The following is an 18406-nucleotide window of genomic DNA, read 5'->3' on the forward strand; positions in this document are numbered from 1 at the left end:
CCAGCATATTTGGTATTTTAAGATACAGTTTTTCCTTAGAAATCAAATTCTAGTATTGAAATAGTAAGTCTTACTGTAACCAGTTTACTCTTGTGTTGTTCTGGAAACAGAATCCTAGTGCTCATGTTTCATACTGAATGCTCTGTTTTGGAGAGTTGTCATCTTCATTTTCCAGACAGCATTGCTCGTGATGGTCAGTTTATACTCCTGCCTTGTGGACTTCGCAGCTGTAGGCACGGCCACAAGCCCACCGTTGTGGCCAAACTGAACCTGTGCTTTCCTTCTATGTCCATTGACCTGCCACTCCTAGTGGTAGGTGTAATAATACCCATGGGACTTTGAGATTGGGTTTAAAAACTTGCTGCTATATTTGGAAACCTGAGATGGGTCATGTTAATTGTGCCTTTCATCACTGTTCTCCTGTGTGCCACAGCTGTCCATGTATATATTTGAAGTAGTCATTAAAATAAATCTGTTCTCAAGTTCTTTCACAAAAGGAGGGGACAGGTCTGTACCTAGAGCCAGTTGTTGTTTTACCACTGCAACAGCATTAAGATCCCTACTTTCCCCACAGTCCCAAGGCAAGGTATTCCAGTATTATTCTTAAATAAAACTGCTTTTTGGTGTCACTTAAAACCCTAGTAATATAGAGCTTATGCCCATACACGCAAAATATCTGCAGTAAGAGTTATGCTAAATAGACTTGTTGCAGTTAAATTTAAGCTACAGAGATGTACAAGTAACTTGTTTTTAGGAATGTATTGCAAAAGTATTTGAACAAAATTGCTAACATGTTTACTGTTGTAAATATTTTAATAAAAAAGGACACTTCAAACTTTTTTACAGTTATCTACAATAAAGAGAAATTTACAACCATTTACAAAATGTTCTTCACTTTTTTCTTAGCTGTCTTGACAGTAAAGATAGAAGCAAAATAAACAGTAGATACACGAAGTCCTGGTTTTATTTCACTCTGTATTTATAAAAGGAACAAAGCATCTTGGTAAAGTTCCATCCACATGCTAATGAGATCAAATAGAGCATGGTGAGAAGTGCAAATGGATACAAAAGAATAGCTGTGTTCTTCAAAAACGGCAATGCTGAAAGAGAAGCAACAATGAATCAAATGTAAAGTAGTGCTCTCTGTGAAAAGGTGCTTCCTGCAGAATGGGAAAGAGAGGAAGAAAATACAGTACTGATCCCTGCCAGCTGCCTTAGAAGGGTGGGATTGTCATCCCTGCCCTCACCACAGAGTAAAGAGCAACTGAGTTAACTGGTACTGCCCTGGGAGGCTGTTTTAGCCGAACCTATAGTCTTAAACTCACTACAGAACTGTTATGCAATGCAAACGCTTTACAGAGGAACAAGAAAAACAGGTCCAAGGCAAGGGAAGTTGGTATGGCAAAGAACAAATTCTTTGGTTAAGATGTCTGTCCAGGTGGAAACACAGACTGGTAGAAATCTATCAAACAACTTCTATTAGGAAGAAAGAATTACTTCACCACCCAGCTGAGCCTCTGCTTTACAAATTAATAGACTAAGACCAAAGCAGTAGACCGAAGTCACACTCTTGTTTTCAGTCAAACAAGTAGAAAAGAAGTTGCTGTTACTGACCACTGTATCCGAGGAATGTCACGTAGATGTAATAGCCGATCGCAATCAGCCATAATGTATTCCCAACAAAATACCCAATGACAGAATCAGATATGATGACATCTGAAAGAAAAGACTGCCCTCAGCTGTTTTGTTAGAGCATGATTTTGAAGCAGAGCACACAAACTATCCTACTTACAGTTGATGAAAAACAGCTGGATAAAATGCAAGATGACCAGAAGCGGATAGAAGGCATTCAGATGAACATCAAAGGCGTAGCCCCACTCCACATCATAGTCCCTGTTCTGCTGCTTCACCAAGTACTTATTAGAAATGAACCTACAGGGAAAAGATATTTGAGAATATTGTTAATGAGAATCTATAAAGCTGACTGACAAACAGTGGTTTGAGACAGTATGCCATGCATGGTCCTAACTCTGTACCCTGATAAAGCTTCTGCTATTTGGGAGAAAAACATGCAAAAATTACGCAGACCAGCCTATTGGTTTTGTTAAAACTATAATTATATTCCTTTCATTTGACGGGCAGCTGAAATACACTGCCAGTGATACAGCACCAGAACTTTTTTTAAAATAATAGAACAGTGCTACAATTTATCGATGCAGTTACAAGTTCTCAGGCAGCATGCCGCCCTTGCACACGCACAGAGGTGACTTCAGGAAGGTGCTCACAGATTATCACTCCACACACGTGTTACCTCATGCACAGACAGTTTATTTCACCTCTGCAGAAAACGGCACACTTCAAGGGCAGGAAGAGCGCAGGCTAGCGCTCCAGAAGAGGAGCCCGTTCTTAGTGCTGCTTTGCAATAACAGAACCTGCAGTGCCTGGTGTTACAGACTACGGAACAGGCCTCCGGACTTTGTTTTCTTCAGCTAGTTTTGCTGACATCAGAGATTGCCTCCCATTTATAAGAGGAACAAAAAGCCAATACACGCTCAGAAATAAGAAGTAAAGAGACCAGCGCTTTCACAGTAGCTTTCTCTGACTCTTCGTGCCAAGGGCAGGGTCAGGGTCAGGGTGCAAGGTGAAGTGAGGCAAGAAGGGGTTTAGACTCATTAGGAATGGGGGAAGCTGTTGAAAAAAAGGTGAACCTGTGCTGGAAGAAGGGACTTGAACCAAACCGGAGGCAGGTGACCATATTTAGGCCTGTAGGAAGCTGACTAAAGGACAGGGGAAAACCAGCAGATGCCGAAGTCTTTCTGGTTCAGGCGATTGCATCCCAAGTCACACGTTGCTGGAGGACGGGGGAAGCGTTACGATATGCTCTTCCCCAAGGATTTTATGGGTTGCTGTCCCAAACAGGAGAGTAGGACAGATGGATCTTTCATCTGTCAGCTACGCTTCTTGTATGTACCTCATCCTGAACTTTGCCATTACAAGTGGGAGTTCCTGAGGTCACTGAAAGGAATTGATCCCTTTTCCCATCGGCATCAGTTTAAGATACCAGTTCCACTACTAAGAACTCTTTTAAGTCCCCTTGCTTCCTTGTAAATTTTCATTTTCCACCACTACCATGAAAAAGTTCTTGGTAAAATAAAAACCCTTTCTTTGGTGCCCTCCCCTTGCCACAGTGCAGAAGCAGTGACTTCCTGGTGGCTCATGGTTCCCTTGCTGGTGCAGGACACGTTTATAGCATGCTGAGGCCTGGGGTATACACTCACTCAGCACCACCTCTCCCCTTCCATAAGTCTCTGCCATTACAGAATAAAACTGGCAGCGACTACCACCGAAGCAACAAAGCCAACACACAGGAAACAGAACAGATGCTGCTTGTAGTGGAAATAGCTAAAATCTTCAGCAAGAACCATGGGCCAATTGTATATTGCCCTACTTAAACATAATCATCCTCAGCTTTACTCTAGTTCAGCTGTTCAACCAAAATAAGAATTGTTTTTGATCACCCAATTTTTGATTTGGAATTATTGCTGAAGACCAACCAGCTCAAGAAGAAAGAAAACAAGCTGAAACGTTCATCTGAACATCCTCTGTAGGAAATAGTAAAGAAAAGGATGTGTTCTTTTTTAAAGCAGCATTCTGAACCACAATGGCACAAAACTTATAGTCAATACACACTTTATAATTTTGTCCCCAACAGAGAACTGTGTGTCTTGCCAACAGCAGAGGACTCTCAGTGTCCCAACAGCAGCACTGAGCACAGTTTCAGACATCCCACATTAGACATACCACATTAGAGTTGCAATCAGGAGGCCAACGCCTACGCAGTCTATGAAGACAACCCAAAGCAGCAGCTTTATTGTTTCAAAAAACCCCATGTCCAGCACAAATCCAAATCCTACAGTAGACACTGAAAGGAGAAAAAGATTATTAAAGTTAACCATGGAAAAGAAAGGATAAGATCTTAAAATGGTATGGGTTTTTTGAGTATACTGTTATGAAATCTCCAGTTACCTTATTATTTTTCTCCCCAAGACTTCAGTCCAACAGCTCTTTTTTTTCCACCAAGTACTAGGTATAATGCAGTTTATTCTTGACACAATCCCTTTCTCAGATTGGAGAACACTCATCTGTACTTGGGCTTAATGATATAACAGCAAATTGTATTGCTTCCCCCGCTATCCCCCATTTTTTAAAAAGTCACACAATGCTACAATAGCATATTCTCTGTTTTTCAAAAGCTCCTTGTTAACCCAAACCATGCATGTGGTGATATGCACTTTTATTTCAGTGTTAATAGTTTTGATGTTACTAACAGCAATGTGCTATATAACAGAAGATGACTAGGATAATATTGCGTTTACGATTCAGTCTAAAAATTACATGAGACGCTTTGTTTATAGCTTAACTCTGCAACACAGAATTTCACTAGGGCCTTTATTGCTAAACCAGTATTTTATGTGTAATGTTCAGATAAACCAGATATTCAGTATCTTTTAACTAAAGCATTACTGGGTGGCATGGGGTTTTATTACTGTCTGTAGTTACAGAGAACTACATAGTTTGAAACACAATACAAAATTAGTTGCAATAGCGTGATTAATTCAAGACTAGTGTGAGTTATGCCTCCTGTTTTCCAATTCCCACCTTAACCTCCAAAAGGTTAGGCCATTTTCTTCTATTCTACTTTGATAAGAACACAATCCATATGGATTGGTCCTCTGTGTGTGTGTGTATGTGCGCATGTTATTAGAAGGGCCACGAATGTTCACCCCAAAACTTCCCCTCCCTCTCTTTCATGCTGTCTATTCCCCTGCACTCACCACAGAGCCAGATACTGAGAAGTACTAAGAAAGCAGGATCATCTCTTGCCCATTGGTCCTTTGTCTGTTTTCTGTAGTGAAAGTTCCTATAAACCCTCTGTGGCGAAGTAAACAGGTAAAGCATCTGCCAAAGAGCAAACTCAAAGTCCATCTGTCGGAAGTGGAAGAGCCTCCGCAGGTACTTGTAGCGTTTTGCTCCGGCTGTGTGCCTCGCAGCATCTCTGGGGCTCAGCGCGCCATTGCCCTGGCTCCGAGAATTAACTGAGGTGGTTGGCAGCATTTTTGCTAAAGAAGGAATTGCAAAAGATGCATTTGGTTTTGCATGTTAACAGGGAATAAAAACAAAATCACGCAATGCAGGCCACGTCTGTAACAGTGAAGTTACCAGAACAACACACAGGCATATGCTACGACATTTATGGGTGAGTGTGCCATAGCCCGGCAGGCACCTTGCTGGGGGGAGGCACCAAGTGGCAATGGTGTGAATTTTGAGGTTGTCCTGTGCAGGGACAGGAGTTGGACTCGATGATCCTTGTGGGTCCCTTCCAACTCAGGACATTCTGTGATTCTAAGCAGAAAACCGATAGTTGGCACCTCCGCTCCCGGGGCCGCCGGCCCGCTGCTACCGCCGGGCTTCGCGGGCGGCCGAAGGCCGGGGCGAGCACTGGCGGGGGGTTGGTGGCATTGTCTCACCGGCTCCCCCGGTCAGCCCACGCCGCCCGCAGCGACCCCCCGGCCGCTCCCGCTCCCCCACCCCACCGGCAGCCGCCGCCCCCTCCGCAGGACCTGCGCCTCAGCGCCGGGGCAGGAGGCGCCGAACACGCTCCCCCCGCCCACCCCAACGGTCACGCCCCCTCAACGGCCAGGCTCGCGGGCGGCGAGGAGGCGTGGCCTCACCTGCTGCCCCGGTCCGCGGCGCGACCCCCGCCTCGCCTCAGCTACCGGCGCTGACCGCCACCTCCCTTCCGGCAAGGCCCGCCGCGCAGCCGCTCCGGTTTCCTTCCCGCAGCCGCCCCGCCCCTTCCTCCCCCCGCCCCCCCCGCCGCCGGAAGCGGCGGCAGGGCTCCGGGCGCTAAGATGGCGGCGGCCGCCGGTAACGGCGCTTGAGTACGCCGCAGTGAGGTGCAGGGCCTGGTCCCGCTGCCATGCCCAAGTACTACGAGGATAAGGAGGAGGACGGGCGGGCCTGCGGGGGGGTGAGGGAGGACCTGCGGCAGTGCCTGCTGGAGAGCCCCTGCGTCCTGCAGGTGAGCGCCGCCACCCTCCCGGGGCGGAGGCCCCCAGCACCGCGGCGCTGCTGCTGCTCCTGCTTCTGCCGCCCTCGCCTCCCCCCGGGTTAAGCCCTGAGGGGAACGTGCCCTGAGGCCCTTCCTGAGATGGAGGCGTCTTATAGTGGGGGAAGGGGGGTGGAGGCTGCTGCTGGGCCGGGGGGCGCCCCGGGGGCGGGCGGCGGCGGTGGCCTCCCGCTGGCGTGGGCGAGCCCGTGGGAGAAACGGGCTGTTACTTCGTTGTCCCTTTCAAGCCTATTAATTAGTGTTTTAAGCAGGTTAAGAAATGATAGCTTCAGAAGAAAGTGCAAATCACTGTACTGTAGCAAAATCCCGAATAAACCTTGTCTGAAGTATTTTGATGTGTCTTTGACAAGCTGCAGAAATCCGTTAAGTCTTTAATCTGTTATTTTTCATCTGATAGGAAAACAAAAGTCCTAAACAATGTTTGAGGGAAGGACACTGTAGGAGTTTGCAAATGACGTTTTTTGCATGCAAAAGATCAATGGTAAGTGTTTGTAGTCTATTTTCTTCCACTAGCAGCCTTGTTGCTTTCTGTCCTTTTCCCTGCTTTCTGAAGAACACCGCTTAACCACTTTTAACTCAGTAAAACTGGTGGCATTAAGCAGAACAGGTCTTGCCTTTGAATTCCATTTAAAATATGGGTGTTGTATGCTGTTCTCATAAAGAAGAAGTTGTAGACTGTGTACAAGATAGGGAGAAAAGCATATTTAAATTTAATTAGGCTTAGCATGTGACATGTAAATGAGGTAGGAATTTTTTTTAAGTAAAGCTTTGGTTTAAGTAATATTAATTACTTAAAATATTGGTTTAAGTAGATCGGGTAGTTGTAAGATAAGATATTGACAAGTTAATTTTTGTCTATGAACAAAGAACACTAAGTGAAAAGAATGTCCTACTGAAAGAGATTTCCACTGTTAAAGCAGGCTCTTGCATTCATTAATTTTCTTGGAGGGCTTGAAGTGATGATAAAGAACAGTTTTGGGTTTTTTATGTAGTGAGCTATCAAGCATGGTAGTGAGAAGCCAGCTGTAAAAATGTAATTCGATAAAGTTTCTCCAATTTTGATAGGAGTTCCTTGTCTAGAAACATCTTGCTTGTGTGTCCACAACACTTAAAAAATAGTTAAGGTGTAGCAAAGATGGTATTAAAACTTTCTAAGCATGAGTAGTGCAAGGCTCATTTTTATTTTTAGCTGATGTGATACATAAGAATATGCAGCTGAAACTGTACCTAAAATTTTTCTTTCAGTCTGTGTTTTTGCTTAAGCCATAGCAGCTTTCTGTACCTCTCCTATATGAACCATATTAATTATTATTTTTATGGTCAGGAAAAAATGCTGTGTATTTAATGCTTGAAATACCTATTTGATGCTGCAGTAGCAATATATGTATCTCCAGACGATGGGCTTGTATTTCTGTCTGCAGGTTGTTAAGGGAGCCTGATGAAACTAAGTTTCATGTGGGAAGAGGCCTGGCTCTTATGTGATTCTGTTTAACTGCTCCAAGTTTTAAGGCTGAAGAATGGCATTTTTCTTGTCCTGTTAACTCTGTAAATTTCAGTAACTGTGCTCTGCCAGATTTCTTGCTTGGTATAATAGTGAGACTTAAAGGCTATTTAAGAACAAGTTAGACACTAAATGCAGATATAACATACAATATGCTAAAATAATCAAGGATTTTTCCTAGGTGCCATTTTCTTTGAAAGGAAATATAATCTCTTATCAGAGGAATAAACTTCAGTACACTTAAGTTATTGAAGTAGGAAAAAGGTTTGAAGTGGAAGCTGCTTGGTTATTGGACAAGCTGTGCCATCTGGCAGTTCAGCTCTACAAATTTTGCTGCAGTTCTGAATCCTGAAACGAGGGTTAGTTAAGGGAGGTAGAAGGTATGTCCTCAGTCTAATATCTGAATATGGCTGAATTGCAATCTGTAAATGCTGTCTTCAAGACTGACTATCTAAATTCAGAAGAATTCTCCCAAGATCAAAGTATGTTTTTCTGCTGCACTGGGAAAAAACCTGTGGTTTATTTTCAGTAAGCGCTGCACTGTAGCTGTTATTTTAGCTTTACTGCCATTTTTTGCCTCCCATTAAATGCCTTTTTTTTTGTAGCTGGCAAGAAGAGACTTGCAGATTTTACAGGCTGAATATTATTTCAGTTTTTACTGATTTTCTTTTCTTTCCAGATGCTTGTTGCATTTAAGTTATCCCTGTCCTTACTGACATTTGCAGTGACTCCCACTTCAACCCAGTCTGAATTTTCCTTCTTCAGCTTGTCGGTTAAGTTTGGAAAAACACATCTAAGTAGACTTACACTGCCTTGTTTCAATGAGTTCCTTGCCATCCCATGAAGCTGTTCTGTCATTTGTGGTGTTATGGTGTTTATTTCAGAATGCACAGGATGCTTATCATATAATTTTAATTTTGTATGAGATATAAGATAATACAGTGTCTGTTTCCTTGGAAGAGCCCTATGACATGTTGGCTACATCACTGATTTTCTTTACAGTGACTTCTGCTTTATTCTGTGCTTTCTTCTGTTTTATAAAGTGCCAAGATAGCATAAGCACTCTAAAGTAGTTCTTTTGCAAAATGTTTTAATATATTGACTTCAATTTTCAGTTGGATACCAGGGCAAGATTCAGAGGAAGGAAGGGATACTGAAGTCCTTGTGAAGAGACCCAGCCATGGGAAATCAGGGTTCATCAGTACTTTAAGCAAAAGAGAGACTAAAGTAAGAAGATTGTGTCTGCTGCAGCCTGTTGTGCAGTGTTTTCGTGGAAGGTATCTACTCCCAAGTATTCCGATAGATTGATCTGGATGCACGTCTAAACGTTAAAAAGGCAGCGAGCATAAAACTGCAGGTTCTGGCCAAAATGGTACTTGTCACATGCTTGCAATAAAATATGCAAAATCCAGAATAAGCTGCAGAAGTTATCATTGTGCTTCAACGTGAAGTTGTCTTTCGTGGTTTTAGTAATTCTGATCATGTTTTACTATTACAAATAATACAAGATATGTTACCAGGAGTTCGCTCACCTGGTATCCCCGAGGATACCTCAGGGTAGAGGTGTTTCCAGAGATGACAAGTTGACCGAGGTTGTGAAATGTATCTGCAAGCTGCTTCCTCCCCAATGGGTTTGTTACCCAATAAACCTGCACTACTAGGTAGGAGTGGCAATGGTTTTGCAGTCCCAAAGGTACAAGGATAGCATCTTTTTCCTCTTGCTGTGAATTCCTTTCAATGTGATGATTGATGTACGTGTTTATTAACACAGCCTAGTCTCATTGGACAAGTAGATTAAAATTTGGTTACTCTAAATTAAAGGATGGCTGGTTTATCTTTCAGTAATTCGTGTTCTCTTTGTATTGACACAAGCCCAAGAGAACTATAGCATTATTCTAGTCAATGACTTGAAAGCTGTATGCCAGGATGTGGCTAATTATCACCAATCTTTGGATTGGTGAGGAAGGTGTTCCTCAGGCCAACAGTTAAGGAGACCGTGGCTGCTATTACTGTGTTCTAGAAGTACTTACAACCAATATTTAAGTTCCTCTGAGATGACCCTGAATGATCTTTCTTTATTATTTTCCAAGCAAGTGCATCAACACTAATCCAAACAGATGTGCAAACCAGGGATGATGATCTGGGCTTTATTGTGTTCATAGGAAGCTGCGTCCCACAGATTTACTTTGTGAGCATTTTTCTTCTTTTTACTTGATCACTTCTCTCTGCATTTCTGGTTCACATTTATGGGTGTAAAGTGTTCAAATTGCCATTTGTATCAATTTAAATTGTATATAGTTTTTGCTACAAACTTCTTAAAACTTGCTCTTGCTTTAGAATTTTTTTGTGCTTAGTCAAATTTTATACAGTTTCATAAGTTATAAAACAGCTGAAAAGCAAATAAATTAATAGAGGAAAATACTGGTTTGCTTCCCTTTGATCACGGGTGACTGGCAGATCTGTCTGCAGTATGACAGTGTTAACATCTATCAGCTAGTCTCTCTTGACCCACCGTGGTAAGGAAGTGGGGTTTATGGGGGTAACAAGCATTAAATAGTGCTTAAAGTGTGACTGGTCAACACTTACTGCTTCTGTTTAAGAACTTGTTTCTGAAGAATACTTTTTTTCCTTCCTTCAATGTCTCTATCTCCTTCTCTGCCTTTTGAAGCCTTTAAGAAACACATGGTAGTGTAACCCTTGCATATGGAAACTGAAATAACTTCAGACAAGCTGATTAGAAAAAAATATTAGGAAATAGTGAGAGGGGAGAGAGTCATAGTACCTTCTTTTCTTGGCTGGAGCTTATAGCCATGTGACTGATTCACATTTAGTCTGAACAGATGCATCCAACACTTACCATTTGTAAAATCAATGACTTCAGTGAATGAGTGCATGCTGATTATTTAATTCTGTCTGTCTTAAGCAACTGCTCTTTGATCAGTCAAAGTATGTTTTTGTTCTGTGTATCTGTAGGATTTTATTTTTGCAATCATAAATCAACACTGATTTAATGTTTTCATGTGATAGCTAGTTCATTTGTTGAAGGGCTGTAAACATCCTTTGTTTTCCACAACCTAGTTACCATATTGTCCTTTATGTATACTAAAATGATAAATTGATGGGATGTCTATAAGAGTATTCTTAATGTAATGCTCTCATTTCAAAGTATTACTCAAAAGCCTTCTCCATGGTGGTGGGGGAATTTTTAAAAAATGGAGTAAAAATAAATTTAAAGCTACTTGGCAAGTGATTAAATGTCAGTTAGAGAGAAGAGTGGGAATGGTATGTGGTTTTGGTAGTCAAGGACTCTTCCATGGTCGGCCCTGCCACAGGGGACTACAGGCTTGATGCTTCAGGTGATCTGTCCCTTTCTCAGCCATAATCACTGAGCTTCACCTGATGGTGCTGCAGAAACCTCTTTTGGAAAGGAGCAGGCAGATAACAGATCATTGACAGAGAACTAGTTAAAGTTATGTTTAGTAATTGGCTTGATCCAGTTAAGATGAAGTGTTAAAATTAAATGTAGTGTTTGCTACTAGGCATTCAAGGATTTCATAATTAATTTAACAGAATACTTGTATTATTTGATCCAGTAGAATCTCTTAGTGACAAAACTTCCTAATGGTTTACTAGGCTATCTAGGACAATGTAAAAATACATATAATATGTAGCTAAATACTGACTTGCTCGAGAGACTATCATTGCTCAATTCCAATCCTGTGTAATATTCTGTCTAAAAATGACTAATTATATAATTGCCTTGGGACTTTGAGCACCGTCCTACTTGAGAGCTATTAATGTTTCCTGTGTGAAAAATAATTTGTTTCAGTAATGGAAAGCCCTAAGTACTATAAATTTGCATGTGTGATTCCAGCTTTCTTCCCAATACACAAAATGTTTTTGTTTGAGTATGTTATTTTTAAGTCTCATGCCTTGTGCTACACCATGGGCTTTTATTAAAAAATACACATTTCTAATCTCTGGTAGATTTTGCAAGATTCAATGTGTAATGTGTTTGAGTCCATGAAATTGGACTGCTGGGGACAAAAGGTTAAAATGGCACCAAAAGGCTCTTAGTGGCTTTAGAATCACAAATATATGCAGTGCTAATATTTTGTATCAAATAAGCACAGGACGCAATTTGCAAAAACCTTTCACTGCTGCTCTAATTTCTTCCATTTGTTTTACATGGTGGCAGAGTCAAAGCGTGCTGAATGCTGTCGAGATGCATGTCACAGACTGGCTCTGTCGGCGTTAGGACTTGTCTGTGTTACTACATCTGGTTTCATCAATTAACATGTTCTCTCCGTGGTTCAATCCTGCAAACACGTTTGTATGTACGTAGCTGTAAACACATTGCAGAAATACTCACATGTTTATTATGGTAAGAAATAGGCCATAGTCATTTACTCTGGTCTGAAAATTCTTTAGGTCATTAACTGCGTTCTTTTAAGTTAGTATGAAGTGATAAGCATATTGTTTAAGGAGAATCTGCTTAATGAAGGCCCATGTGTATGTATATTGAAAAGTGAGAGAAAGGGGTTGTTGGTTATCAAGTCTGCATGCATTTTTTATTTAAGTTATGCCTCTTAAAAGGAAAGACAAAGCATATTTAAAAAAAAAAAAACCAAACTTTTGAAAGCTTTTGTGCTTCCAGAATGTGTGCATTTGTATTACAAAGAGCTTCATTATTCACTGGTTGGCATAAGAAATCGGTTGCATAGTCTCTCTTCTAAGTTTCTGGGGAGTAGCAGGTTGGATGATATGCTTTTTTCCAAAGCAAATTATAAAAACAATATTATTTCAGTGGAAGCCCGGAACAAACTAGACTGATACCTTCTGCTCATAAAAGAGCACTAAGTGAAATCATCATCTAAAAATGCAGCCACAGATTGTAGGTGGTAAGCAGTATCTGTTGTTTAAGCCTTTGGTTGGAAAACTTAGAAACACAGAACTGTAGCAGCTTTGTTGACATGATGAATTTCACAAGTCCTCAGGCTGCCTTAGCACTTGATACATGGTCATTTAGAATATGTGTATTTATTCTAAATATGTATCTCATCATCTAAAGCTGAAGAGCATGACAGTGTTTAATTTCCATCGTAAACTGTAGTTGACAGAATAATAACCAGAAACCTTAAGATCCTTTCTTCTTTTTCCAAATGTGTGTGCTGATCTGTTTGTCCCTGGCATGGTTGTCCTGCAGGTATCTTCAGAAGATGATTAGCCAGTTATTTCTGTAAGTGGTATGCTCCATGATGACTTGGCTGACACTCAGTAGGAAGAAAACTCTGTAAACATCAAGAGCAGCTTCTTGAAGCGGACTATGCTTTATTTTCAGGGTTTACAGTAGGTCGATTAATAATGTCCTTAAACATTGAGAGGACAGGAAGCAAGTTAGCATTTTAATAGCTGCTTAATGATGCCAGTAGCAGGTGATATATTTCAAATAATGTGGTTTAGTAGGTAAACATTGAAATTATTTTTTATATTGAGCTGAGGTTTGTTTGTCCTGATGAAAGCTTTCATGTGCCTCATTCTTTGCAGGTAGGTAGTAATAGGCTGCAGTGAAATGGAAGGGAATAATTTCTTAAAGATTTTTAGTAACAGAAGAAATTATACAAGAGAATCTCTGTGACTTAGAACAAGAGATCCAAAATATTTTTGCAATATTGCTGCTATTACTTAAGAAGAAGCTAGGGAAAAAACAGTGAATATAGAAAGTCGTTTGTAATTCCTAAGTTCCAGTGATAATCTGTGCTATTGTAGAATTGTATTGTGTTGTCCCTCATTATCATGAAGGATGAGGAATATAGAATTTTTCTGTCAATTTAGGGCAGGAATTTTTAAGGCTTTTTTGGTGGGGAAAGTTTTGAAGTCTCTGTGGTACGTAGGTCACAGAGGTCTAGTATTTGTTAGATATTGCTTGTCTCAGGCTTTTGATTCTGTATCAGCCGTACCTCTCTAATGGCTACAGCAGGGTTGTTTGTGGAAATCTGGGTAAGAACTCTGTTGTAGGGCGTTGGATCGCTAGCATGCTGAGGAAGATGAGGGTAAATAGAAGCTGACTATTGGTTGTCTAAAATTTTGCATTGCTCAATATAAATACAGAGACTATATTAAGTCCTTTATCAGCTAAGTCTGGACATCCAGTGAAGTGTCCCTTTCTTCCTGCTTAATATTAGCAATTAAGGTAAGAGAGCTTAACACCCTTCATCTAATCTGACCTCCCATTAGAGAAGGGCATTGGCTCTTGAAAAAGGTGTAAAATGTAATCTGTGTCTTCATTTGATAGTATATTTCAATAGCTAGTAATCACACACAGAATCACAGAATGGCAGGGGTTGGAAGGGACCTCTGGAGATCATCTCATCCAACCCCCCTGCTTGAGCAGGCACACCCAGAGCAGGGGGCACAGGAACGCGTCCAGGTGGGTGGGTTTTGAATGTCTCCAGGGAAGGAGACTCCACACCCTCCCTGTGCAGCCTGTGCCACTGCGCTGGCACCCTCACAGGGAAGAAGTTTTGTCTCATACAGAGGTGGAACTTCCTGTGTTCCAACTTGTGCCCATTGTCCCTTGGCCTGTCATTGGGCACCACTGAAAAGAGTCCAGTCCCATCCTCTTGACACCCTCCCTTTAGATATTTATAAGCATTGATGAGATCCCCCCTCAGTCTTCTCTTGTCCAGGCTGAGCAAACCCAGGTCTCTCAGCCTTTCCTCATAAGGGAGATGCTCCAGCCCCCTGATCATCTTGGTAGCTCTCCACTGGACTTGCTCGAGCAGTTCCCTGTCCTTAAACTGGGGGGCCCAGAACTGGACACAGCACTCCAGATGTGGCCTCACTGGGGTGGAGTAGAGGGGGAGGATAATCTTGACCTGCTGGCCACACTCCTTTTAATGCAGCCCAGGATATCGTTTGCCTTCTTGGCCACAAGGGCACAGTGCTGGCTGAGGGTCAGCTTGTTGTCCACCAGCACTCCCAGGTCCTTCTCAGCGGAGCCACTTTCCAGTAGTTCAGCCCCCAACCTGTCCTGGTGCCTGGGGTTGTTCCTCCCCAGGAGCAGGACCTTGCCCTTGCTCTTGTTGAATTTCATCAGGGTCCCCTCGGCCCAGCTCTCCAGCCTGTCCAGGTCTTGCTGAATGGCAGCACAGTCTTTTGGAGTATCAGCCACTCCTCCCAGTTTTCTCCCTCTGTTTAAAGTGCATGTCTGTCTCATGATCAGAATTTGAGCTCAGGTACCACATACAGGAAAAGGGGAGGGGATGGTTCTGCAAGAGAGGTTAGTAGTATCTTGTATTTTCTTGCTGGGAATGCATTTAAAACTAAAAAATCGCTCAATGTTTTTTGATTAAATGCGTGGATTGACATCCTAAAATCTTGTGTAATGCTTGTCTTCCTTAGTCCCCTCACAAACTTGTAATCTGCTTTTAAGAAGGAGATAAACCCCTTTTATATTTTTTCAGTGATCTGTATGTGGGAAGAATCTCCTCTTTCTGTCTACGCTATTGATTGTGCTTCCAATGCATGTCACATTTTGTCACAGTGTTAAGTTGGGATCTCATGTTCAGTTCCTTGTCCATTACTACCCCGATGCCTTTTTCAGAGTAAACAGTTTTTTCAGTCTGCTGTTTTCCCAGTGTTCAAGGTGCAGCTTTGTGTTCTTTTCCTGGATGTATAACCTGAGATATGGCTATTAAAAAGAAAAAATCTGAACAGCATGCTTCATCAGCTGTTCCAGAACTCTTACGCAACAGCCCAGTTCTTTTGTTCACCATAGTGCCAGCTTTTGTGTTGTCCACAAATATAATCAGTGGTGAGTTTATACGTGCTTCAACATCTTTGAGGAAAAGGTTGAATAACCTTAAACCTGGTAGTGGTCCCAGGGCAGCTTTCAAGTTCCTCTGCTCTAATACAGCTCCCCTCTGACAATTAGCTTTTTGAGGTTTGTTACTTAGATTTGTTTAAGAAAACCCACAGTCTTACAAAAAAATTAGGAATGTGAAAAACCTGCCTACCTTGTCTGTTCCTACCCTGGCGGCTTTTCTCTTTTTCTTGTCCTGGCCGACTCGACCTGCTCTGCCTATCAGTAAACTGGTTGTTCTCAGTGTCCTTTCTCAATGCTGGCGCAACATAAGCGCCCTTCTGGTCTGGGTTTTAGTGCTGTTTTGATTTACTGATGCTAAGTGAACATCAGTAGTAAACACTGTTCTTCCAGGATCCTTGCTGGGGAGTTGTCCAAGCCTGCTGTTTTTAAAAGGGCGTGTTTTGGTTGATGATGATTAAAATTGTCATCAGCTACAAAAAAACCTACAATGTTTTGTGCTTCTTAACCCTGTCGAACTCTATTCAAATCGAAGAATGCTAGTGACGGTGCTTGCTTGCTTTCTGGCTTGTTCTGTCCAAGTATATTTAACATTTTTGTGAGAGGATGGCTTTAAACTTGCATGGTATGCAGAGGAACTCCTATTTTCTGTCTCCTTTTTGTTTAAAAACATGGCATGGTTCATTAGCTTTGTGCTAAACTGGGACCAAAAAAAAATGCTAAAAATCACATGTTTGACTAGGCATTGAAAATAAGCTCTTCTGAGTTCTCTGTGGTTTTTTTGTGTGTGTGTGAAACGGAAGTGCTTGGATCAGTTCTGTCACACAGCTAAAAATGGAATTTCACCACAAACAGGTGGAAAGAAAAATGAAAAAAGCTGCGTCTCCTGGCTTCTCCATCCAAATTCAGATCGTATCGAGGACTTGAGCTGGCAGCTTCTAGCACCAGGGAACTGTAACAGGCAAATTAAAATTCTTACACTAGAGTGGTGTTGGGACTGACTCAGCTGGTAGTTGGCAGCCGTCCTCTGCAGATCACGCACAGTTGGCCGGAGGCGTCTGGACGAGCGTGTCAGTGTGTCTCCCACTAATGCCCGGCTTCAGTGGGTTTCCTTGCATGCAGGAGCCCTTTGTGTACCTCCTGGGAGCCCCCCAGGGCCGTGGTGAGTCACCTTTCCTCTTGGTATTTGCGCACCATGTAAAAAAATAATAGAATGAGCCAGAGCCGGACTGTGACCTCTTCTTGTGTTTTTTCAAATGACATTTGATGCTGCCTGAGTGAGGTAAATCCCTCACTGACAGCAGCATGATACAGAAATTGATGAAGAAATGGAGGCCGGACTCCAGCTGTACAGCAGTTTCAACAAGCGTAGCTGGTTGAGCCAGCTGTCAAGCAGCTGAGCTTTGGCGGTGAGTAAGGATGAATGGAGGAAACGTGCCGGAGTTTTCATTAGAAAAGAAAAAAAAATACCCTGGATTATTATCTCAAATTACTTTGCCCAAGCTTCATGGCTGCCCTGTGCACGCCTCTCAGGCCCGTGACATTTTCCTTCGCAAAATCCCCGATTCCTGGCTGCAGATGACGGTACAGGCGAATGCCGTGGTGTGTGTTTTTGCGTCCCTCGGACTCGGCGATGACTAAGCCCGAGGGAGCCGGCGGCTCGCTGGGAGGCCGCTGTCACCGGAGGCGCACCGAGCGCTGCCTTATTTCAGTCTTCCCCCGCGTTCTCCGTAACTCGCCGCCCTCGCCGCCCCCACCTGCCCGCCTCCCGGGGTGCGCCGGGGCCTGGCGGGGGGCGGGCGGGCGCAGGGGGCGGGGACGGGCCCGGTGGAGGGGCGGGGCCGCCGCCGCTCCCGGTGCCGTCACGAGCGGGCGGGCGGTCGCCGGGCCGCTGAGGGCTGCGGGGCTCGGCGGCTGCCGCGGGGTGGTGCCGGGCGAGCCGGGGCCGCGGAGGTAAGCGGGGCGGCGGGACGGACGGACACACGGACCCGCCGGCCGGCCGGCCGGTCTCCCTCCCTCCGGGGGCAGCCGGGGAGCTGCCCAGCCGCGTTCTGAGGAGGGGGCCGGAGGGGAAGGCGAGCCTCCGGGGTGGGGGCCGGGCCTCGCCGGGGCCGGCGGGTCTCCTACCGCCGAGGCGGGAGGCGCCGCTGACAGCTCCGGGGGTGGGGGTGAGGGCAGCGCCTCCGCCCGCCGCTGAGCCCCCATCTTGGGGAGGCTCCGGCAGCAAGCCGGGGTTTGCTTCGTGCCCGGGGCGGTTTCGGTCACCCTTGTTGTCATCTTGCAGCGCGCCGCTGCGTTTGGCGGCGGTGTCGGTGTGTCGTGGGGCGCCCGCCTCTCATCGAGCAAGGCTCGTCCTGAGCGCCGGGTGCCGCCTCTAAATAAGGGCGTATAAACAGCTGCCTCGGGAGAAGATGCCCGGTTGAGACATCAAAAAAAAAAAAGGGGTGATGTTGCTTTCGGTGTGTTATTTAAGCGGGTGTTCGGAGGGTCCTGTGCATCCCTCTTTCCAGGTGTTTTTATGAGATCTGTGCTTTTTGGTATTAGCCCGGGTGCTTGGTTGATGGCTTCGTGCCGCGGCGTGGGCTTGTAGGACGGCGGGGTGGCTGGCAGGCCCTGCGTCCCCGAGAAGCTCCCGATCTGCCGCATTAGTCGTCGCGGTGTCGGGTGACCCCAGGGCGAGGTGGTGGGGTTGGGACCGTAAGCAGCGCTACGCCCTCCGCACCCGTGCACTTTGGCACTCCGAGACTCGCAGAAACACCCGTGTCTGTGTGTGTGCAGGAGGCCCCGTCCTGAGGTGGGATCGTCCCTTCGGTATGGGCAGCAAGAGCTTGAAAAAGCAACGATGGGAGGGTCCGTTCGCGATTGCTGCCCGCTGACGCGTGGTGCGTCCGGGCGCTTTGGTGAGCTCCGCTTTTTCAGCAGCGATGCCGTCGTTCAGGGAACGGGGAAT

The 18406-nt window shown here is 44.2% G+C and overlaps 3 protein-coding genes across 15 annotated transcripts in view; 2 read left to right on the plus strand and 1 right to left on the minus strand.

Moving 5' to 3' along the window:
* Window positions 1-794: 794 nt before the first annotated feature.
* UNC50 (unc-50 inner nuclear membrane RNA binding protein) lies at window positions 795-5860 on the minus strand. The gene is made up of 6 exons (XM_075093320.1): window positions 5733-5860; window positions 4836-5120; window positions 3802-3922; window positions 1793-1932; window positions 1615-1716; window positions 795-1100 (listed from the first exon to the last, which is right to left on the minus strand). Exons 2-6 carry the CDS (start codon window positions 5113-5115, stop codon window positions 964-966), a joined length of 780 nt encoding a protein of 259 aa, XP_074949421.1. The 5' UTR covers window positions 5116-5120; window positions 5733-5860; the 3' UTR covers window positions 795-963.
* Window positions 5861-5867: 7 nt separating this feature from the next.
* On the plus strand, window positions 5868-11617 carry COA5 (cytochrome c oxidase assembly factor 5). Its single transcript, XM_075093335.1, has 3 exons — window positions 5868-6082; window positions 6528-6611; window positions 8747-11617. The coding sequence occupies exons 1-3, from the start codon at window positions 5981-5983 to the stop codon at window positions 8786-8788; spliced, it is 228 nt and encodes a 75-aa protein (XP_074949436.1). The 5' UTR covers window positions 5868-5980; the 3' UTR covers window positions 8789-11617.
* Window positions 11618-17296: 5679 nt separating this feature from the next.
* Window positions 17297-18406, plus strand: part of INPP4A (inositol polyphosphate-4-phosphatase type I A) — a 130106-nt gene continuing 128996 nt past the window's right edge. For 11 of the 13 annotated variants that reach the window (XM_075093171.1, XM_075093263.1, XM_075093199.1 and 8 more), the window contains exon 1: window positions 17297-17409. The gene's annotated coding sequence lies outside the window, so the exon portion shown is untranslated. The remainder of the gene's footprint in view (window positions 17410-18406) is intronic. The other 2 variants (XM_075093190.1, XM_075093236.1) reach the window with 1 other exon arrangement.

Source organism: Phalacrocorax aristotelis, chromosome 1 (genome assembly GCF_949628215.1).
Source record: "Phalacrocorax aristotelis chromosome 1, bGulAri2.1, whole genome shotgun sequence".
Taxonomy (NCBI): domain Eukaryota; kingdom Metazoa; phylum Chordata; class Aves; order Suliformes; family Phalacrocoracidae; genus Phalacrocorax; species Phalacrocorax aristotelis.

What these genes read in the sequence shown, in the direction of transcription:
- COA5 (XM_075093335.1), top strand. Translation starts at nt 5,981, where the DNA reads ATGCCCAAGTACTACGAGGATAAGGAGGAGGACGGGCGGGCCTGCGGG. An exon ending in AGAGCCCCTGCGTCCTGCAG is followed by an intron (nt 6,083 to 6,527) that starts GTGAGCGCCGCC and finishes TTCATCTGATAG; the next exon opens with GAAAACAAAAGTCCTAAACA. An exon ending in TTGCATGCAAAAGATCAATG is followed by an intron (nt 6,612 to 8,746) that starts GTAAGTGTTTGT and finishes TTCAATTTTCAG; the next exon opens with TTGGATACCAGGGCAAGATT.
- UNC50 (XM_075093320.1), bottom strand. Translation starts at nt 5,115, where the DNA reads ATGCTGCCAACCACCTCAGTTAATTCTCGGAGCCAGGGCAATGGCGCG. An exon ending in CCAGCTGTTTTTCATCAACT is followed by an intron (nt 1,717 to 1,792) that starts GTAAGTAGGATA and finishes CTTTTCTTTCAG; the next exon opens with ATGTCATCATATCTGATTCT. An exon ending in GACATTCCTCGGATACAGTG is followed by an intron (nt 1,101 to 1,614) that starts GTCAGTAACAGC and finishes CTTCTCTTTCAG; the next exon opens with CATTGCCGTTTTTGAAGAAC.